Source organism: Amblyomma maculatum, chromosome 5, assembly GCF_055883805.1.
Source record: "Amblyomma maculatum isolate TAMU_Amacu chromosome 5, ASM5588380v1, whole genome shotgun sequence".
In the NCBI taxonomy this organism is placed as follows: Eukaryota; Metazoa; Arthropoda; class Arachnida; order Ixodida; family Ixodidae; genus Amblyomma; species Amblyomma maculatum.
Window position 1 is genome coordinate 34,590,173 of NC_139348.1, and position 23,982 is coordinate 34,614,154.

General features: G+C 47.1%; 1 protein-coding gene across 1 annotated transcript in view; it reads right to left on the bottom strand.

Annotated features, from left to right (window-relative positions):
* Positions 1-13,333: 13,333 nt before the first annotated feature.
* LOC146187998 (uncharacterized) overlaps positions 13,334-23,982 on the bottom strand; it is an 86,005-nt gene continuing 75,356 nt past the window's right edge. Inside the window, exon 8 of the mRNA XM_084603583.1 lies at positions 13,334-14,381. Coding sequence (XP_084459709.1) covers positions 14,208-14,381 — 174 coding nt within the window. The 3' untranslated portion in view covers positions 13,334-14,207. The remainder of the gene's footprint in view (positions 14,382-23,982) is intronic.

Consider the following 23,982-nt stretch of genomic DNA (forward strand, 5'->3'; position numbering starts at 1 on the left):
TCTTCGTGACCCTATGGACCTTATCACGCCACGCTTTCCGGTCTCTCACTATCTTCCTAACATCACATAACTTCATCTGCAGTGCCTCGAGGATGCCATCTAACCATCGCGTTCGCTGCCTACCCCTTCTCCGGCGACCCTCAACCTTTCCCAACATCAAATCTTTCTCCAGCGACTCCTCTCTTCTCATCAGATGACCAAAGTAGCTGAGCTTTAACTTTAAAATTTGACCCTCCAATGAGCAGTCAGGGTTTATGGTCGACAATATCGACTGATTTGATCTTCTGGCAGTCCAAGGAACTCTCAAGTCTTCGCCAGCACCACAATTCAAACGCGTCAATTCTTCGGCAGTCAGCCTTTTTCACAGTCCAACTCTCGCATCCATACATCACAACTGGAAAGACCATAGCACGAATTATACGGATCTTGGTTGGCAGACTAATGTCTCTGCTCTTTACTAGGCGGTCAAGGCTAACCATTGCTCTCTTTCCCAAAAGCAGGCGTCTCCTAATTTCATGGCTGCAGTCTCCTTCCGAGGTAATCTTTGAGCCCAAGAAGAGAAAATCTGTCACAGCTTCCACTTCTTGTCCCTTGGTGCTCCAGGACTTGATAGGGCAAGACGCCATGATTTTAGTCTTTTCAATGTTCAGTTTAAGCCCAAACTTCTCACTCTCTTCTTGTACGCGCATCAGAAGTCTCTTGAGTTCCACTTCACTTTCTGCCATTAAAGTGGTATCATCCGCATATCTAAGGTTGTTGATACGTTTTCCAGCAATCTTCACTCCATCTGAAGACTCGTCCAGACCGGCCTTCCTCATGATGCACTCTGCTTATAGGTTAAATAGGCAGGACGACAGTATGCAGCCTTGCCTCACTCCTTTCTCAATCGGAAACCAACCAGTAAGACCATGACCAGTTCTAACTGTGGCCTCTTGCCCTTCATACAGGTTCCTGAGGAGACAGATGAGGTGAATTGGAACTTCCATCTCTTGGAGAGCTTGTCACAATCTGCTGTGATCTACGCAGTCAAACGTTTTCGCATAATCAATAAAGCAGAAGTAGATGGGTTTCTGGAACTCTCTTGCTTTTTCCATGAACCAGCGAAGGTTGGCAATTTGGTCTCTAGTTCCTCTGCCCTTGCGAAACCCAGCTTGCACGTCCGGAAGTTCCCGATTCACATACTGCTGCAGCCTACCTTGGAGGATTTTCAACATCACCTTGCTAGCATGCGAAATAAGCGCGATCGTGCGGTAGTTGGAACAATCTTTGGCACTGCCTTTCTTTGGAATGGGGATGTAAACTGACCTCCTCCAAACCTGTGGCCACTACAGGGTTGTCCAAATCTTCTGACATAATGTATGCAGAATGTTAACAGCGTCATGGTTGAGGTTTTGAAGCAACTCAGCTGGAATGCGATCAATTCCGCTAGCTTTGTTCTTAGCAAGGCTGGCAAAGGCCCATTCAACTTCACTCTTCAGGATGCCCGGCTCGAGATCAGTAATCACAACCGTCTTATGTTGGGTTTGCACATTCGGGTCCTTCTTGTACAGTTCTTCTGTGTATTCCTGCCACCTCTTCTTTATCTCTGAGGCTTCAGTGAGGTCCTTGCCTCGTTTGTACTTTATCACGCCCAGCTTAGCACAGAAGCTTCGTTTGATATCTTTGATTGTCTTATACAGAGCTCTTGTGTTCCTTAATTGGCGGTTGTCCTCAACTGCTTGGCACTGTATGTTCAGGAAGGCACTGCTATTTTCTGAAAATCCGCATTGAGAACCTTGTATCTTTCTCTTTCCACCATAACGTTTGCCATCCTCCTTTCCTCCTCCTATGAGAAAAACGACGTCTGATGATGGGGTGCGGTCTAAAAGACATTGTAGGTCCGCATAAAATCTCTCAACGTCAGCTTCTTCAGCAGTAGTGGTCGGTGCATAGACATTGATAACTGTTATGTTGAAAGGGTGACCTTGGATCCGAAGTGAAATCATTCGGTCGTTTTTGGAGTTGTACCCTAGCACTGCTTTGCCCATTCTTCTGTTTACTATGAGAGCGACCCCATTACTTCTCTTGGATTCGTGCCCACAATAAAAGACATAATGGTAGCCGGAGTTAAATTCTCCCATTCCGGTCCACTTGAGCTCGCTGATACCCAAGATATCAATGTTCAATCTGTCGATTTCTTGCTTGACGACATCCAGCTTACCTTGCGTCATAAATCTTACGTTCCATGTTGCTATGTGATATATCGCCTTGCAACTTCGGACTTTCCGGTCGCTTCCCGACACATCCACAACTGAGCGTCCTTTTGGCTTTAGCCCAGCCGCTTCATTCCTCCTGGGGCTACTAGGAATCGCCCTTTCTTCATCCCCAGTAACATGTGGGACGCCTTCCAACCTGGGGGGCTCATCTTCCGGCGCCATATCATTAATGGTATTGTGACTGGCCAGTGATCCCCTTCATGGATCACTGCCTTGTCATGGCGGAGGGGCTTGCGAAACTCGATGATGTTGTGAGCTCTGCTGTGTAGGGCCACCCAAGATAGACAGGTCACGGCAGAGAGTTCTGACAAAATGTGATTCACTGGAGAAGGTAATGGCAACCCACTCCAGTATTTCCGGCCAAGAAAACCCCGTGGCCAGTCACAATTTAAGGACAACATTGACATATTAGCAGGCCACCTACTACATCTATATATGCACTCTATCGAGAGCTCAACATATCCTGCGAGCTTAAAGGTCGCTAAAGTCGTACCGATCTATAAAGGTGCAGAACGGACCGATCCAAGTAATTATAGGCCAATTTCAGTCCTCAGTATTACCAATAGAGTTTTTGAAAAAATATTGTGTGTACAAACAAAGAAGTTTATCGCCAAATACAAGATTACATCCCCTAGTCAGCATGGGTTTACATAGAATAGATCAACACGATACGCCGTTCTTGTGCTAACAAAAACTATAAACAGAGCCCTCCATGACAACAAGATTGTTATAGTTGTGTACTTAGATGTAAAAAAGGCATTTGATACAGTTAATCATGCAATTCATGTAGATAAGCTCTATAAGTATGGGTTTAGAGGGAAAATATCAGAATTTTTCAACAGTTATCTTTCAAACCGAATACAGCAGGGGCAATGAATAACTTAATCTCTGAGGCGCAGGTCGTGTTAACCGAAGTCCCGCAGGTATCATTTTTGGGGCCAATTTTATTCTCGTTATACGTGAATGATTTTCCAACCATATTAAAATATTCCCAAGCTATAATGTACGCGGCTGACACAGCTTTAATATTTACAGGAGACACGATAAACGAGCTAAACAATAAAATAAACGAAGGCTTAGAAATTATCCTTAACTGGTCAACATTTAGAAAACTAAATACACTGTATTTAGTTCAAGGAGAAAATAGTTAAACTACAACGATGTTGCATTGTATTTAAATAGCGTGCCACTACAAAGAGTAAATAATTTCAAATATCTTGGTGTACATTTTGACTCTGACATGCACTGGAAAAATCAGGTGAAGCAGGTTTGCACAAAGTTAGCTTATGGATGTCATGTTTGATTGCAAGTGCGAGAATGTTTTGATTTTTCAATCCTTCGCATACTCTACTTTGCTTTTATACAGAGCGAACTAATGTACTGCGTAGAGTCATGGGGTAGCACGTACATTAAGAAGATGTCACTCAAGACCGGTGCAACACAAGAACAAGCTGTATACGCAGAAGGCTGGAGTATGCATTGGGTCGAGTGTTGCACCGTTCTTGAGTGACATCTTCTTAATGTACGTGGACCTGAAGGATAACTTGGAGGGCCTACATCATTCCACCTTCAGGTACATGGACGACTCTTGAGTATTCACAGACCGTGAAGGATTCAATGAACGAATGAAGGACATTATGGATGTTTTTACTGAGTGTGGATCCGGGTTGGAATTTACTGTTGAAGAACTAGTGGACGATCGGTTACAGTATTTAGATAATTGATTCAATTCGCTGATGATCATGTTTGTTGGGAATACAACCCGAGATCGATAAAGCAGTTGCAAAGCTCCAATTCGGGGCATTCCAAATTAGTGAAGAATGGGATGAACAACGCATGCTTATTAAATGCGTTGAAGAAATCTTGTTACCACGGCATGGGCAAGAGTTTTGAAAGACAAGTGACAAGAATTGCAAAGGCCGGTTATCGGGAGTCAGTTATTATTGAGGCCAGTTGCCGGGTACTGAAGAGCCTTAAAAAAACGCACAGACTGAAATCCCTGCCCAGCATGGGTGAGAGGAAGAGGAAGGTTGCAGTGGTATCGTATGTGCACAAAATTTCGCATGGCCTCAAAAATGTAGTCAAGAGGTATGGTTTTGACGTCGTATTGACCGCCCCGCTCAAGAGGAAGAGGATCTGCCCGGCTATTCAAAGGGAAAGAGAAGCGAAGAAGCAAGAATGTGGGGTGAAACATAGAAACCCATATGTTGGATGCAAGACAGGTGTTGTGTACAGGCTTCCACTCTCTTGTGGAGCCAGTTATCTTCACTTCACTTCACTTTAATACCTTAAAGACCCTCATTAGAGGGTATTACATAAGGGGTGGGGCGCACAGAAATGAAAAACAGAATAGGTAACATATATGTGTATGTAAGTTATACAAATACAAGATTTTCACTGCGCAAGTACACGTGTGATTCGTTCAAGAAATAAAGATGGACATGTGATAGCAGCAAGTTCTCGGGGAAGGCCGTTCCAGTCGTTGGCAGTCCGGGGGAAGAATGATGAAGAAAATGTAGTGGTGCGGGCACGAGGTCGGGACACTTGCTGCTGATGATCGGTGCGGAGGGAGATACGTGGTGGGGGTGCGCAGATGTAAGGTTTCTGTCGTAGCTCGGAGTAAAAAAACTTGTGAAACAAACATAAACTAGCAATGTAGCGACGATGAGCAAGGGTAGGTAGGTTGGACTGTGATTTTAAGGATGATATGCTGATATCAAAAGAATACGATGAATGAATGAATGAATCTAGTTGCTCGGTTTTGAACTGCTTCAATTGAATTACGCAGATATGCTTGTTTCGGAGACCAGATGGGAGATGCATATTCTAATTTTGATCTAACTAGTGATTTGTATGCGAGGAGCTTGATATGCTGAGGTGCAGAGCGTAGGTGGCGCTTTAAAAATCCTAGTGTTCTGTTAGCGGATGATATGATGTTTGAGATATGCGTATTCCACGTAAGATCCTGACAAAGATGAACACCAAGGTATTTGTATGATTGGACAATGTCGAGAGGAACGTTAGACATGCTGTAGCTGAACAGGAGGGGGTAATGGCGACGATGAAACGACATATATTTGCATTTACTTGTGTTAAGTGTCATTAGCCATTCATTACACCAGTCTTTCACAACAGTTAAATTATTTTGAAGGGATTGTTGTTCGAAAGTGTTAGTGACTGTTCTGTAAACAACACAATCGTCAGCAAACATCCGAATATGGCAATCAAAGTTCTCAGGAAGGTCGTTAATATAAATTAGAAACAAAAGTGGCCCAAGGACGGATCCTTGGGGCACGCCCGAGGAGACTGGTAGGAGGTTAGACATTTGATTATTGACGATGACTGATTGGAAGCGGTGAGTTAAGAATTCTTTCATCCATGCTAGTATATCGGGATGCACGTTTAGGCGAGAAAGTTTCAAAAATAAGTGGTTATGAGGTACCTTGTCAAATGCCTTGGCGAAGTCGAGGAAAATAGCGTCAGTTTGGAGGTTAGCATAAAGGTTAGCATGTAAGTCATGAATGAAAAGTGCTAGTTGACTTTCACAGGAGAATCTTTTGCGAAATCCGTGCTGCGAAGAATGAAAAAAATTATTTGAATCCAGAAAGTTCATCGTTAAAGAGTAAATAACGTGTTCCATGAGTTTACATGGTATGCTGGTGAGTGATATGGGCCGATAATTAAGTGGTGAATCTTTGTTACCCGACTTGTGGACCTTAACGATCTTCCCCACTTTCCAGTCATGGGGTATGGCACCTGTAGAGAGAGACTGCGAGAAAAGCAAGCATAAAATCTTAGCAGAAGTATGATTAACATTTTTTAGAACCTTTGTGTTAATTTCGTCAAAGCCGGCGGATGATGACAATTTTAGTTTATCAATAAGACATGATATGCCGGCTTCCGAGAAAGTACCGGCAGGCATTGAAGTTCTTTGGTTAGTTGCTGTCGTGAGGGGAGGCGGTTCTTGTTCTTTAGTGAATACAGATGCGAAAGCAGAATTAAAAATGTTAGCACGCTCAACATCGGAAACAGCGCGTCCGGAATCATCAGTGAGGGTAATAGTGCGTATAGATTGCTGGTTTAAAAGCTGCCAGAATTTAGTAGGATTATCTTTAAGTATGTTAGGCAGGTCAATATGATAAAATTAGTATTTGGCGTTTTTTACTGCAACCAGGTATGTCTTTTCAGCGGTGTAATATTTTTCCCATGCGCAGTCCTGTCCAGTCTGGTTGGCACTGCGGAACAAACGTTTCTTTTTGTTTTCTAATCTCCCCAGAGCCTTGGTGAACCATGGTTTCTGTTTGTTCGCGCGGAAGCTGCATTTGGGAACATATTTGTTAGTAAGTTCGTTCATTTTATCGGTAAACATTAACCAATTTTCGTGGATTGTTTGTTCTTGGAAAGAGCGCTGAAAAGTTGGGAAAAAAGCTTCCTGTTCCCTGCTTACGGCTTCGTAGTTTCCTTTGTTATAAAGGGTGATTGTTTTTTTGGAAGTTACTTTTGTTGTTGGAGTGAAGGTGAAAGACGCATGGATGACTTTGTGATCGCTAATTTCCCGGTGATAAGTAATGGAGTTGAGGCTGTCAGGGTGGCTAGAAAGTATAAGGTCAAGAATGTTAGCGGTATCTCCTGCGACGCGTGTAGGCTGGGTTACTAATTGAGTTATATTAAAATTTAAGCACACATCCATGAACTCCCGTGATTCATCCTATCTAAAAATAGGCTGATGAGGATGATTCCAATCAATACAAGGATAGTTGAAATCTCCAAAAAGTAAAACGTGTGCATTAGGGTGTTTTGTTGTAAGTTTGTTCAGGATGTTGTGCAGCTTTCGAGGGAATTCGGGGTTACTGTGGGGGGGTCTATAGCAAACACCAGTTAGTATAGATACTGGTGTGGCGCGACAAAGCAGCCATAATATTTCGAGGTCGGATTTTATGTGAATGTGGGAACACTGTAGTTGATTGCTGGTAGCGATAAGAATGCCTCCTCCTCGGGGGCCTTTGCGATCAGCACGGAAAAGGTTGAAATTTGGTAAGTTGTACAGAACTTCAGTGTCGCTCACGTTATCGGTCAGCCAAGTCTCTGTCAGTACAAGCAGGTTACTGCCCGTTGAAGAAACAAGGCCGGATACATTATCGCACTTAGAGAGCAGACTGCGTATGTTAGTATAGATAACCGAAAACGAAATATTCTGTCGAGGGGAGTTACGGCGAGGATTAGATAAGTGTTGACGGTGCTGCAAGCGCTATGCTATTTCTTTAACCGTTTCAGTAGCATCATCAAAAGTGTAGTGTTTCTGGCCGAGAAATAGGGTCTTGTACCTCAAAGAAAACGGTCCGGTTTCTGCTCTTGCAAATGCGACAAGATGTTTGCGGGCTTTTTGAACAGAGTGGGTAAAATCTTCTCCAATACTATAGTCCGTGTCTTTCAGCATACGACCTTTGGAAAGAATGGTTTCTTTTGTTTTAAAAGAGGGTAATTTTGCTATAATAGGACGTTGGCGGTCCTTGTTATGGCGTCCCAAGCGATGAGCACGCTCTATCTGACTGGGCTCCAAGGTAAACTCTAAGACATCCTGACAATGCTTAATTATTATTTCTTCAGATTCTGTGAATGCCTCGCGGGGATTGGTGTCTGGAAGGCCATAGAATATCAAGTTGTTGCGGCGTTCTCTGTATCGTCTATTCGAGCCTCAAGGTTGGTAATAAGAGCAGCAGTCTCAACGGCAACGGCAGATTCCATGCCAAGGTTTAGAGTAGGAATGTCCTGAAAGAGGGGTCTGCTAGGCGCTTACTCAGATCGGAAATGGTTTGGTCGACAGAACGCATCTGACATTTAAGTTCCTATACATCAGCGAGTATTTGGCCTTGACCGGCTGACAATTTCTTGAGTTAAGCAAGAACACTATCAAGTTTGTCCGGACCAGGGTTCGTTTCAATATCGCCGGACAAAAGAAGAAGAGATTTTACGACACAAAAGCATTCACCAGCCATAGAAATGCAGCACTGCAGGCTCGGCAGCTGTACCAGGCAACGGTCACTACATTTTTTAGAAAAAAGGCAGTATGAAGAACTAGCCTGCGTAGCGAAAATCAGTGGATGAGGAGGCTGCATCGTGGCACAGCTACCGAGCCCACAGAGCGCAGGCGGAAGGCGGTGCTCTTTATACGTTGACAGGGTTGATGATGTCGCTGTCGCTTGCCATCCGGCGTCGATGGTCCAGGAAGGGAGCGCTGTTTTCACCGACGCATCAGCGCTGCTCGAAACGAAGGGTCCGTTGATCTCGACGTAGAACGGCTGTCCTGGGTCTCGTAGAACGAGCCACGAAGTGTCGAAGATGGCTGGTAAGATACAGGCAAAGGCAGGCGCGAGCATCTTCGTAGCGAAAATCGGTAGATGAGGAGGCTGCATCATGGCACAGCTACCGATCCCATATAGGACAAACAGGACGATGTATTAATAGGAGACTACAGGAACACCGGAACAACTTGGAAAGACGAAAGAACAAAACGTTTCTGGTATCACATTGCCATTCATGTGAAATAATGAAGAAGGAGAAGAAGAATTGCACTCCTAAGTTTGACAAGGTTAGGATTTTGTATCGCCACAAAGATAAGATGACGAGAGAGATAGTGTAATCATATTTTATTTCAACGGAGAATAAGTGTGTCAGCAAGACTTCTCTTGCTCTTTCAAGCAGAGGTGGCTTTTTCAAGTGATTTTTTGTGCAGCAGGTGAACCCAGGAGTTGTTTCACGTGACTGTTCCGTTTTCTTCATGTTTGTTTTTTCTGGGCCTTGGAGTAAAGGGCTTAGGCATAGTTGTGAGTTAGCACTTGTACTGTGACTTTCTTTTATCTTGTCCTGTGTCTTCGTGTTCGCGCTCTGTATATTAATAATGAATTTTTATAGCAGCGTTTTTTATCAAAACGAAAGGCAACTTGTGCGAAAGCGACACATCAATTTTATTGTATGACAGTGAAAAGAAATTCCTTTAACGCGCCTTATGTCGTTGCTGAGCTTTAGGTGACCAACCTGCGCATGTGACAGCAAGCTATATAAGTACGTTTCATGCATGCAATAAAATCGGTTGGAACTTGGCGCTTCGTCCTGTCATTTACCAATTTGTCTTGTCTGTTTTTGGCACCTTAAAACTATTTAATTATGAACCGAAACCAACTAGCCCAGTAGCAAGTGCTCTTAGACTATGTCCATAGTACAGTGGGTCCTTCCATCTCCGTGTGCCATCTCCGCGTTTCATTGATGATTGTATCACCTGTGGTGCAAGGACGTTCGCCTTTGGCATCAATGAAGAAAGTGCGCTTTTCCGCCCTTCATAGGGTGACGTAAACAAAAATTAGCAATATCTTCAGGCCTGAGCTTTGGCGCCAGAGTCACCTTTTTCATGACTTTCTGCGTGTCGCCTGCTTCGCACAAAGTCCTGCAAGTGTCGCTGAGAGCATTTTCGGTCCATCACCAAGTTGGCCTCAAAGATGACTGACCAACTGTGGACGTGCATGTTTAACTGTTTGCTGAGGGAAGCAAGAAAGGACAAGAAAAAGAAAGGTGCTGAAGGATTAGTGATAATGGGGGATGAACATCTGCCAGAGAAGATGAAATCTTTTTGGAAAAAGGACCGAAGTACGCAGTGAGCCAAAAGTGCCGTCTCGAAGTCTATTAGCCATCAACCGACGACCTGCAAAAAAAGCCACATCGGACGAGCGATAAAAATGCCTGCTGGAGGGGGTTGAATCACTTCTAAAGTCGGGTTATCCGAACACCACAAGAAACATGGAAATGTCGACGGAAGCCATTGTGTTGTACTGCAGAAGGAATCGACTGCGTCTACTACAAGCTGATAAGGAGGACCGATTTGCAGTCGGATGATAACTCCTCAGCGAGAGCAACTCAGGCAGTTTTTAAAAAATAAATAAGTGAAATCGGGTGCGATGGCCTTGTGTCATTGTCTGGGGTTGAGCACCCTTACTAACCAGATTAGATATAGTAAAAAGAGGGCGCTCAAAGTTTTCTTTTCTGTCAAACTCACAAGCAAAGCATGCCGTTTAGAACTATTGCAACTGAAAAAGGCACGTGGCAGAAAACCCTCAGCATGTATTTGGCTAATCACTTGTCTAAGCTGCATGTCAATGATCCTTTTTTTTTTTTTTTGAAACGGTCAAGTGAAATTTGTGACCTTTTTGAAACTAACCCTGATATTTGGAGTGCTTTTTCAGTGGATGTTGCAGATTTATTCGATTCACTTCCTCATGGCCCTTCGTTTTCCGCTGTTATGGAGTGCATTGAAGAAAGTGACCCGATTGCTTTTCAGAACTCAGCCGCTATTTCCATAGGAGACTTTTTAACCTTATTACAGTTTTACCTGGAATCTACTTTTATCACTTCTGACCACCAGTTTTTCCTGCAGAAGTCAGGCATATGCATTGGCTCCTGTGTGTTACCGGTGCTTTGTCACATCTTTTTTTCTCATACTGACCAAGCTCTGCAGCAAGTTTTACCCATTGACACGGGTTTTAAAGTTTTTAGGTATGTCGAAGATTTTATGATTGTTTTAACTAAAGAAGGTCTTTACAACCTTAAGGAAACTGTGGACAGTATTTTATCTTCCTTTAGAGAGCAAGGAAAAGGTCTGGAGTTCACATACGAACTACCTGACCATGATTCATTACAGGTTTTATACTTGAAACTTGAGTTCTGTGGTGATCGGGTCTGTTGGTCATAATTTGCGCGCGCAAAGAAGCAGCTGCTACCTTTTGACTCCTGCCATTCTAAACTTGTAAAACACGGGATTGCTTCGCTTTGCCTAGAATCAACACTGAAAAAGTCATGTCCTCACAAAATGCGGGACAGTTTTAATCAACAATTAGCTAGGCTTTTTGCAGCCGGGTTCCCCCGTTCGCTCGTGACTGCGGTGGTTGAACGTCTCCTAAACAAGACAAAGAATGGTGCTGGTAGAGCTATAGGCAAGAGTTACTCGAGAAGAGGTAAGACCAGCGGTAGTGCCATACGTGCATCGTGTGGCCCATAATTTGGAAAACGTTGCCAGCCGCCATGGTGTACAGCTCGCCTTTTCTGCACCGAGAAAGCTAAGTGGCCTTTGCTCACGTACCGGTAAAGAGAACACCAAGGAACGAGGCTGCGGAACAAAGCACAGGAGATCGTTCGTGACATGTGCTGAAGAGGCTGTCTACGAAATCTCCCTGTCTTGCGGGTCTGACTGGCAGGTGATTGAATGAGCGGACGAGGCAATATGAGAGAAACGTACACATCGAACTAAGCACATTAATGAGTGCCCACCCTGCTTCACTGATGTGCGCATTCTGGGCAAAGATGCTAGGGAGTTGATAGAAGCGTTTTTTATCTTGTGCACACATCAATATTATTGTATAACAGTGAAAAAAAAAATTCCCGTCATGTCATTCCTGAGAATTAGGTGACCCACCTGCGCATGTGACGACAAGCTATTAAGTACGTTCCATGTATGCAATAAAATCAGTTTGAAGTTTGCGCTTCATCCTGTCCCCTACCTATGTGTCTTGTCTGTTTTTTGCGTTTTAAAACTATTTAATTCTGGACCAAAACCAACTAGCCCATCAGCAATTGCTCTTAGCGCATGTGATGCTGTATGTGTGCTCGTCGAAATAAAATTTGTTGAAAGTCAGCGCTCGTTTGTCGTCCTCTTCTCCCGTCACGCTGTTGTTTTCCTGTGTTTTTCGTATGGATGTAAATTGGAAATTAAAATTTCCCCCACTTGTTTGCTCTCCGATATTTTTTGTAGGCGCGCACAGCCTGTTCACTTGCTTGAAGAGCTCCGGTACTAAAAGCTTGTTCATTAGGTAGGTATCATAATCGGAGTACACAAAAAAAGCTACAGGAAATGTTAAAATAGCATGTATACCCTTATGCCCGCGCATGCTTTTTTTCCGCATGGGTGTAGGGGCAAGACATGCTGCCCCTACACCTTAAGGTCTCGTTTTTGAATTTTCAGGTGTTTTGTGATTCCCGAAAGGATTCGTTGAAGCGCGAAGCATCTTTGCAGGCCGGGGTGCGTGTTATCAGTTCAGTCGTTCAGTCGTGTCCGACTCTTCGTGACCCTATGGACCATATCACGCCACGCTTCCCGGTCTCTATCTTCCTAACATCACATAACTTCATCTACAGCGCCTCGAGGATGCCATCTAACCATCGCGATCGCTGCCTACCCCTTCTCCGGGGACCCTCAACCTTTCCCAACATCAAATCTTTCTCCAGCGACTCCTCTCTTCTCATCAGATGACCAAAGTAGCTGAGCTTTAACTTTAGAATTTGACCCTCCAATGAGCAGTCAGGGTTTATGGTCGACGTGTTGTAGACACCTGAAAAACCCATTAAGGTTGTTTTATTTTTTTACAGTGCAATACTAGGTCTATATTATATTAAGCACGTACTACCTACATAGTACGAACGTCTAGGTGAGGTAGTATTGTGTACCATCCAGAAGGTAGCATATTATAGTACCATTCAATGGCAAACAATAATGCACGAAGGTGTTCACTAACGTACTACTAACTGCTGCTAGTACTGTTCACTAACTGTTCACAAGCTAGTACGGCTCTCTTACCTGGGCAGTCAATTTCACTAGCTGTATATTTGCTACCTAGGGTTACTAAGAAGGTAGTGACCTATGGGACAAGTAACTGATGAGTAGTTACTTATTGAATTCTGCAACCTTTTTCTTGAACATGTAGTCAGCGTCCGTCCTGCGTTTGCGTGCTCCTTCATCCTCGTTCTTTGTTTTTTTTTTTCGCGCTATTCTTTTGAGCCATGAACCAACTAGCCAAGCCTTGATACAGTGGGGAGGTTGTGTTAAAAGCTGGCTATGCTTTCAACACAATTCGTTCTAATCTCAAAATTACTAGAGTCCTGTCGATCGTAAAAGTGCAAAGAAAGGCATCGACTAAAGCAATAGACAGTCCTTGTTCTTTAATCCTTAGTCATCGTCTTTCTTTTCTCATTCACGATCAACATGGTAAACCAGATTGCCCAAATGCGGCAATTATCGAACTAGAATTGTGTAAGAACAGTAACGACATCTAATTTTACAAGCAAAAGTTGCAAACATTTGTATATTTGCGAACTCGTTAGCATAGTGTTTTCAGTTTACAGGGCACTTGCAAAAGTAATCAATAGTGAAGTAAGGAGAATCCTGGGCTTCAATAAACAAAAGACTGGGTATGGTTTCGTAACGAATAATTGTCAATAAACCACACTCAGTCTGTGTATCACACGAATGTTGAGAATGTAAAAAACCGCTGCGGAAAGATCAATGAGCTGTTTCCATTCTCCGTTGAACGCTGCAATTTTTTTGAACAAATTTTATTTCGTCGCTTGTGAATTGAATGCATTAGCCGAGTCTCGTTGCGGTCCACAGACGGAGAACAGCTAAGACGCTAATAGCACGCGCTTTGTCAGTCTGCCGAAATCACACACACAAAAAAACACATTCTTGCTACAGGGTATCGAGGCTCACGTAAAGTGAACGATCATGCTGTCATTATTTCTTCTTACTCGTTTTGTAAGAAGCCTTGAGGGGCGAAAGATCGGTATAAGTCTAAGTTATATGAGCTTTGCAGCTAGCCAGTTTAAAACAGTGAGCACAAACAGGGAGCACAGGCGAATAATCAAGCGCTGGTGGCTAACTAAATCAGCAATTTGGTCGGTATTAATGTGTAGCTTAATATTGCGCTGAGAGTACAGAACACGCTGCAGTAGTAAAAAACGAAACTAATAAACTTAACGCCGTTTATGTAACTTTTCACCATGAAAATTGATAAGCATGAAGGCCGAGCCCCCCTAAATGTCAGCAAGAGGCTTTCCTCGGTACAAGAGAGCATGGCTATCCGAGTGAAATAATTTGGATGTCTTTGGGCGCAAGAGAACTTTCTTTCTTGGTGCTCATTGCTTGGAGAGGACGGAGTGTATCCAGGGGATGTGTTTGCCGAGGCGCAGGAACATTCCGCTGATGCTGGGCCCCATGCTGACGTCCTCCTTGAAGGTGGCCAGGCCGGGACACACGTAGCGACCCTCGCCGCCCTTGGGGGCGCAGGCCAGCCCGCCGCCGGTGCACGACTGCAAAGACAATTTAAAACCGCGAGCACTTTACAACCAACAGAAAACTTTATGGCGTTGATTTCTTACTTGTTTTGTTATTACGGCCTTACTTTGCTCATGAGTGGCGGCAGTGATTTCCTACAGTGACGCATCCGTTCTTTGTGCGCAAAGTGGTGCCATACTATTTCGTTTCTCTTCAAGTTGGATGCTGATTAGAACACAAGTGCCTCCACTTGCATGCCCTCGAGAGGATAGACGATTTCAACAAAACAATTTTCGTTTCCAGAAGGAAAGAATTTATCAAGCCAGTCTCTTGATGCCAAACCGGCATAACCATGCAAAACAGTGCTTTCAAATGTCCTATTTGCTCTAGACGTAGTTAAACCCGAGCTAATTTATTTGTATTTTGTTTTAATTGGTTCACAGGAATGGAAAGGCGCAGTAGCTGTCACATTTGCTCTGTGGGCACCTGAACCGCGCCGGAAGGGAAAGGAGGAAGGTGGGATTGATAGTGCAAAGAGAGAAAGGGGAGCCGTAGTGGAGGGCTACGCAGTAACTTCGACCACCTGCGGGTCTTTAACGTGCGCTGACATCCCACAGCATGCGGACGCCGCTTCGTTTCGCCATCATCGAAACGCAGCCTCCGTGGTCAGGTTCGAATCTCGGAACTCCGGCACAGTAGTCGGGCGTCGTACCACTGCACCACCCCGGCGTGCTCTGATTCTTGGCCTTTTTGATATCACCAACCATGCTTGTGCATGCTGCACAACTTTATTATTCCACTCCTTATTGTTAATCTCCAGAGGGTAAACGAATGGACGGATAGGGTTAGCCTATTTTCAGTCTTGGTGCCATCAGATTACTTGATGAGTATTTAGGGTGTTCCGCGACACAATGAGGGCTTCTCCCTCGACGGCAGCTGTAGTGTTCCCTTTTGAGAAATATTGTTTTCTGGTCTTCATTGCAGAAGGCGTGATTTTAATTGGAACGGGAAAGCGGACATATCCCTCGCGAGCACCACACTGTGGTGCTCGGCGGATCTCCGTTCAAGACACCGCAGGGATATCATTTCTTGCTTTCTTCACCATGCAGGCCTGTCTCCCGAGAAGTCACGACTCCTACTCTTGACTCACTCTGCTTATCAACTCACTGGGAGTTAGCGCTTGTCCGTGTCTTCCTTTCGTGTACTTTCACGCTATTTTCCATCATGAACCAACTTTCGGCAAAACTTGGGCACCTCCCCAAAGTTTCTCAATGTCGCGTCCTTGGCATGCCGGCAAAAATGTCCGGGCTCGGCTGTTGCTACCTGTCTGTCATCCATTTACTTCGCCGAGTTGTGAGACGGTCCTCTGGCCTGAGCTCACGCCTATCTACTGGCTCACATGCTGGCTCTTAACAAATTCATTTACTTTACATATATTTCATTCACCCAGGGCCAGTTAGACACACTTGCAACAGCTCTTCACGACCTTTATAAAGCTGCTCTTTGTCTTCCCATAACCACTTACACCGATAAGCTTTATGCCGGTCGCGAAATCGGCGCAAGTGTTTACTAAGCCGGCGCAGCGCGAGGCCCGCGCGTCGCCGCATGGTACCTTCCACAAGATTCGAGAAAAACCTCCTTCCCTGCGCGAGAGGGCGCGTAGCTTTGTACGCGTCGCCGTCGCCCTATTTCTCACCACCCGGCGATGAAGGCGATTCATCGGTCTGGAATGTGCCAGACCTTTCGAGAACATTCTATGGGACCTAACCAATGACGACGCGCGGCTCGACGCGAGGAGAAGAGAGCGCTTTAACCAGCGAAGCTAAGTGTGTGTGCGCGCTAGCTTTGGCGCGTGTTAACATACAGACGCGGCTCGTTTTATTCAAAGAGACCGCGCCGCTTGCGTAGTCAGTCAGTTAGTCAGTGTTTGCGACGTGTTCGCTTGTGCTTCGACTGGACTCCTGGGGATTACCTGCTGCTGGCAAGCCCACGGACCTGCGAGGGAGCGGCGCTCGTCTTGCATGGCGGCCACATCGTGACTCTCGAGGCGTCGGACTGCAACAGTGCCCGGTGAACAATTTGGTGTTTGTTTTTGTGACTCTCTCGTGCTTGATCTGTGTTGTAAAGCCTCTGTGTTATTGAATACCTCTGTAATTGCATGCTTAGCGTTTGTATTCTGTGAACCTCTCGTCTGTGCATTTCAAGTGTTCTTGTGTATTCCTTTGTATCGTCTCTTGCTGTGCATAAATTGTTTTGTTTGTTACTTCTGACTCCGAACCTTACTCTGGCTTGAACCGGCGACAGCTGGGCACCAAACGGCCACCCCCTTCAGTCACTACAAGGTAGTTGAATTCCGGCTGAGCTTGCCACGCAGGTCTAGGACATCTCCTTTGCGACCGGAACAGCTACCCCCACTCACTCTAAGGGTGTCTGGGAGTGTGCGCACCGTTAAGGGCGCATCATTAATAATCGCCCTAAATATTAACGGGTAACAATGCCACCGGTCTTTCTCATCCTCTTCGCAGTCTCCTTTCCCGTCACCGTGACCTACAGATAGCTCGTCTCTCCGGCACAGTTTATGGACTCTGGCTTCTCAACCAGGCTAACATTTCCCCCATCCAGTCAGTCCCTCTGCCAACTCCTTCCCCTCCAGAGGCCACTAACCGCCGTATACTTCCTCTTCCAGCCAATATGTGACCGGCCCTGCATGCTGGCCGCCGATAAGCTGCTGCCTCTCATCATAGTGCGCCCTTCAATACCCATGGAGTCGCTTACACGGATGCCTCTTATGTGGCTCCTCGCGGGTTTGGAAGCCAGGTTCTCTTTCATCCTCATCTATCTACCCTGTCACACACACTAGCTGCCCCTTTCTCTACCCTCCGGATATTATCTCGCTTAAGGTCCTCTCCATCAATCATGCCATTCAAAGTTTCCATTCTCTCCCACCTATGCCTCAGTATAAACACTTACTCCCAGGCTGCTATCCGCGCCATTCAATCTAAACGTTTACCACATCATCTGTCCACGGAGCTCGAGGCTGCACGTGTTGCGCTGCAGCCCCTCTTCCTCCGATGGATCCCTGGACACTCGGGGATTGACGGCAATGAGCTTACGAACCAGCTGAAACTCGTAACCGGGCACCGTTCATTCCCGAGCCAAGATCTTTGGAGGGCAGGTCGAGACTGTCTCTTCGCACCACAATCAGCGAATATTACAATGCTGCTCGCTTAGACCGCAAGCTCTACCCCGACCATCATCCTAATCTTTCCGTTCGAGAGGCTCACATCCTTCGACAAATACAGTTGAATACACTCATAACCACTGCACGGCTATATCTCTACAAATTCCGTCGTGATCCATCACGCCCCAACTGCCCATCCCCTTATGCCAACCTTTCACACTGCCTATTTTCATGTCCGGTTGTATCGCAATCGGGATTCTTTCCCACCGCCTCCCATACTATCTGGACCTGGATGGACTGGCTTGGTGCCTAGAGTGAAGAAGAACAGCGTCTGCTTGTCCAGCAGACCATCGATGTATTAGGCGCCTAAGTGTTGCGACTCAATAAAGTCTACTACTTACTACTGCTTACTACTTTAATACTACTGCTACTATATGTACTCGTAGACTGTTGGCTTCTTTCAATTCTATAATATCGATCCCCCTCTTTCCCTTGAATTGTCTGCGTAATAGCTTGCGAGGGTCTCGGTTCTGGCAGTCGAAAAAGGTAAAGTAAGAGGGCTCTCGCACTCTCCCTAATGATCACGTGCTACGTGACGCTCGCGGTATAACAGGACATTCGCCACTAGGGATGAAGGCGGCGCTCGCAGGCTTCGGTTACAGTCAACATATATACCCAAGAAAGCGCAAGGTCGTCGATGTAGCTCAATTGGAAGAGCACTGGACGCGATATTCTGAGATCCATCGGCGCGTTGTTTTATTGAGAAACCAATACTACTCGCACTTTCAAGTCTTCGCGTGACCCGGCCGCAGTTACGTCTTACCAACGTGACGCTGTGATGTCACATCCCAAGTGACACACGGGCTGACAGGAGCTGCCAACTTGGGTCTCTCGTTTCACATGGGACAGTTATGTCAGAATCAGCCTTCTAGGAACCTGGCATTCACGTTACCCCTATAGGCCACTAAGGCACGTTCATATGGGTTGCTTAAAGCGGGGCTTTATATGTGGGCTGAGGAGAAAGAAAAAGAGAAGAATAAGCCTCGGTCACCCACAGCTAATGCTTTAGCTCAGTATTTGGTTTAGCAGCATTGAACCCTTTTAATCCTTCTTTTCGCTGTTCAGTTAATATTCTTTATCCCTGAAAATCATCACAAGACTAATTCTTGTCAATGAAAATAGCTAAAACATACAGAAAAAAATATCTCCAACGCTTTCCTTGGACTCGTATACTGTTGGCCTCTTTTAATTATATAATATACATATACATATTGTAGTGTGGTAATCTTCATCGATATAACCACTGACATGCGTCGCGTGCTGCCGCTCTCAAGGACGAAGAAGTTGTTCGCTGCTTTGCTCTTTCGCCACGCCTGACGCTTCGCTGCGAGTCTCCCCTGAGCGGCTGGAATCATCTGGGTTCACCGAATAAACACACCCCCTACAATTGGTGCAGGTGCTGCTGGGTACGTTCCCGTCCACCCTGGAACTAAGAAGCCGCACGTTACCCTCTGCTTCCAGCATGCCGGACGACACTGCCACGACATCGTCGCCCCTCCCAACCACCGTGCTGTGTTCTGGAGCTCTACGGCAGCGTGATCCGTGCTTCTTCAGTGGCACAGCCGACCAGGACGTCGACGATTGGTTGGCGGCATATGAGCGCGTCAGTAGCTACAACAGATGGGACGACGCTATCAAGCTAAGCAATGTAATCTTTTATCTGACTGACGTGGCGAACCTCTGGTTTCGCAACCATGAGGCAGACCTGCCATCTTGGTCTGTATTTAAAAAGAATTTTGCAGAAGTGTTCGGCCGCCCTGCTGTTCGCAAGCTCCGGGCAGAACAACGCTTGCGTGAGCGCACTCAGCAAGTCGATGAGTCGTTCACTAGTTATATAGAGGACATCGTGGACCTATGCAAGCGTGTCGATCCGCTAATGACTGAAGCGGATAAGATCGAGAACATCATGAAAGGCATCTCTGACGACGCGTGCCAAATGCTCTGGGTAAAAAATCCTGCCACGGTGAGTGACGTGATCAAGCTTTGCCAGAGCTACGACGTGCTTCGTAAGAAGCGCGCTTCTACCCGGCGGTCCGGTGTTAGAGACGACGCCATCTCTACACTTGCGCTGGGCGGTTCTACCCCATCAGAGGACAGCCCTTTACTTCAGCAAATCAAAGCCTTCGTTCGAGAAGAGGTCGCCCGCCAGCTATCGCTGGTCCCTCAGTTACAGGATAGTGGCCGCCTTGTTCCTGACATGGCTCCATCTTTGGCCCCTACCATACGGCGTGCCGTTCAAGATCACATCGCTGACGTCCTTCCGCCCAGCTCCATGCTCCCGCCCAGCCCTGTGCTGCCGCCCAGCCCCGTGCCGGCGCAAGTAACGGCACCACTGACTTACGCCCAAGTTGCGGCCAGGCCGCTCATGCCATCAGCATCTCTTTCCTACCAGGCCGCTCCTTCCAACCTTCCTTCACCTTTGCCTGGGTCTGCATTCCATGTCCCTATTCCAAGGGTACGCCAGCGCCCTACGAACCCTTGGCGTACCGCGGACAACCGGCCAATCTGCTACTCTTGCGGGCTCCCGGGCCATGTCGCACGCCTTTGCCGTCAACGCCTTCCACCTTCTCGACCTGAACTATGGAACTACTCCTACAATACAGACCAGCCCTCGCCGAGAAATCCGCCCAGTTCCGAATTTGTACCTCGTGACAATCAAACGTACACAACTCGCCGATCACCTTCCTCTCGTCGCCGTTCCCCGTCCCCACTCCGACGTTCTACCGGCACCGTTGAGGGAAACTAACAGTCGCAGTTCCCGGGGCAAGAACTGCGCTTGGTTCGAACTCTTCAAGTGCTCGGTGTTCTCCCACTAACGTAATTCAAGTGTTTGTCGACGGCGTCGCAGTACTCGCTCTAGTCGACACGGGCGCTGCCGTATCAGTCATCAGTGAAGCTCTTTGCCGTCGTCTTCGTAAGGTGACCACCGCACTTTCCGACTTTTCGCTTCGCACCGCCTCATCACAGCGCATTCATCCCTTAGCGGCGTGCACGGCCCGTGTTCTCATCGAAGACGTCTTATACACCATTGAGTTTATTGTACTGTCTCGCTGCTCACACGACATCATCCTGGGCTACGATTTCCTTTCCACTCATCATGCCGTTATTGACTGCGCCCGCGCGGAAGTTTCCTTTTTACCTCTTTGTGATACCGTCTTGTGTGACGTCCCTACCCGGCCTGCAAAACTCCTAGTCGCCAGTGACACAGACATTCCTCCATTTTCTGCTGCCCTCGTTCCACTCTCCTGTGAAAGCGTTATTAGTTCGACTGTCTTCTTCACACCTTCCGACGCCGCTTCACGCCATCCCTGCCTCCTGCTTCCATTTGCTGTCCTCAAGTTCGAAGATGGCCTTAGTGCAATGTACGTCTCAAATCCATTTTCGTGCCCGTCCGTCCTGCTACGCGGCGAGTGTCTCGGTCGTATTGAAGAACTTGATCTCGCGCTTGTAAATACTCTTCCTGCAACGCCTACTTCATTAGACGTTAATGTGCTCAGCTCTTGCGATACAGCGACCGCTTCGACACCACCCGATGTTCTTCAACAAGCTATTGACGCAGATCTCCCACCCGCACAACGCGATCAACTCGCTGCTCTTCTACAGAACTTCACTTCTGCCTTCGACCTTCCTCACACTGCTCTGGGTCGCACGTCTGTCGTTACGCACGCAATCGACACTGGTACAAACGCACCTTTACGACAGCGTCCTTATCGCGTGTCGGCCTCTGAGCGCCAAGTCATTGCTGACAACGTGGACGACATGCTTCGCCGGGGCGTCATACAGCCATCTAACAGTCCATGGGCTTCTCCGGTTGTTTTGGTCACCAAGAAAGATGGTTCCATCCGGTTTTGCGTCGATTACCGTAGGCTTAACAAAATCACGCGCAAAGATGTCTATCCTTTGCCGCGAATCGACGACGCCTTGGACTGTTTACAGGGAGCCGAGTATTTCTCCTCTTTGGATTTGCGCTCCGGCTACTGGCAGGTACCGATGGCTGATAATGACCGCTCGAAAACTGCCTTTATAACACCGGATGGATTATACGAGTTCAACGTTATGCCCTTTGGCCTCTGCAATGCCCCGGCTACTTTCGAGCGCCTGATGGACACTGTTCTTCGTGGACTCAAGTGGCAGACCTGTCTTTGTTATCTGGACGACATCATAGTTTTTTCTGCCGACTTTTCTTCTCACCTTCTCCGCCTAAAGGATGTCCTCACGTGTCTCGCCGGCGCTGGGCTTCAGCTGAATTTGAAGAAGTGCCACTTTGCCGCTCGAAAACTCACAATTTTAGGCCACGTAGTTTCTAAGGACGGTATTCTTCCCGACCCCACCAAACTTCGCGCAGTTGCAGAGTTCCCGAAGCCAACCTCCCTGAAGCAGCTTCGGAGCTTTATCGGCCTCTGCTCCTACTTTCGACGTTTCATCTTGAACTTCGCCTCTATCATCGCTCCCCTGACCCAGCTCCTTGCCGGCAGCTCCGACCTTTCCGCCTGGACTCCAGCCTGCGATAAAGCCTTCGACACTTTACGCCGCCTTTTGGTTTCGCCGCCCATTCTACGCCACTTTGATCCGGCTGCGCCTACGGAGATCCACACTGATGCCAGCGGTATTGGGCTTGGTGCCGTCCTTACCCAACGTAAGCCTGGTTACAGCGAGTATGTTGTGGCATACGCCAGCCGAACATTGACAAAGGCAGAATCTAATTATTCAGTCACAGAAAGGGAATGTTTGGCCATTATTTGGGCTATCGGAAAATTTCGTCCTTACGTGTATGGTCGACCGTTTTACGTTGTGACCGATCACCACGCTTTGTGCTGGCTTGCCTCTCTGAAAGACCCGTCCGGTCGCCTTGCTCGCTGGGCTCTTCGTCTCCAGGAGTTTGACATTCATGTAATTTATCGATCAGGCCTGAAGCATACGGACGCGGATGCTCGTTCCCGCTCGCCATTGCCTAGAGATAATTCGTCTGACCACGTCTGTGCCTACGATTTGTCGACTCTTACAACTATCGACATGGCTACCGAGCAGCGGAATGACCCCTGGATCAATGCACTTTTGGATTTTCTCTCAAGTCCTACTCCCGGTCATTCATCCAAAGCGCTCGTCCGCCAAGCCCACCACTTCTCCATTCGTGACGGTCTTCTCTATCGCCGCAATTATTTGCTTGATGGACGGAAGTGGCTTCTAGTCATCCCGCGTCATCTCCGTGCCGACATTTGTGCTGCGTACCATGGTGACCCACAATGTGCTCACGGTGGCGTATTGAAAACCTACACGCGCCTACGTCTGCAATTTTACTGGCGTGGAATGTACCGCTTCGTAAGACATTTCGTGCGCGCTTGCGAATCTTGTCAACGCCGAAAAACTCCTCAGAAGTCCTCTGTTTCGTTGCAGCCGTTACCCTGCCCTGCTCGTCCGTTTGACCGCGTTGGCATAGATCTCTATGGCCCTCTTCCGACTACTCCTGCTGGAAACCGGTGGATTATTGTGGCAGTAGACCATCTCACTCGCTACACTGAAGCATCACCGTTACCCTCTGCCTCTGCAAGAGACGTTGCTTTGTTCATTCTCAACAACTTGATTCTTCGCCACGGGACTCCGAAGGAACTGCTCAGTGACCGCGGACGCGTTTTCTTGTGCGACGCTCTCGAGGCTCTACTGAAAGAATGTCGCATCATTCATCGCACCGCTACTTCTTACCACCCTCAGACGAATGGCCTGACAGAACGCTTCAACCGTACTCTCAGTGACATGCTGGCCATGTACGTCAACGACGCTCATTCCAACTCGGACCACGTTCTTCCCTTCGTAACCTACGCGTACAACACTGCGATACAGACCACCACTGGATTCTCTCCCTTTTTTCTTCTTTACGGGCGCGAGCCAACCTGCACAATGGACGCGCTTTTTCCCTACCGCCCTGATGTTTCTGAATCGACGCCACTCTCGGACGCCGCCCAGTACGCAGAAGAATGCCGTCAGCTCGCTCGTTCGCTTACAAAGGAAAATCAGTGGCAACAAAAACACCATCGTGACACTGGTGAGGCGCCTTCATATGCGCCCAACTCCCTGGTGTGGCTCTGGGTTCCTGCCACAACCGCCGGCCTGTCAAAGAAGCTTCTTGCTCGGTATCACGGTCCATACCGAGTCCTTCAAAAAACATCTCCTGTGAACTACGTAGTTGAGCCCGTTACGCCATCTGCGGACTTGCGTCGTCGTGGACGCGAAATAGTTCATGTGGACCGAATCAAGCCCTACTACGATCCGTCTGTCCTTTCGGCACCATGAGTCGCCAGGATGGCTCCTTCTCTGCCCGGGGGGAAACTGTAGTGTGGTAATCTTCATCGATATAACCACTGACATGCGTCGCGTGCTGCCGCTCTCAAGGACGAAGA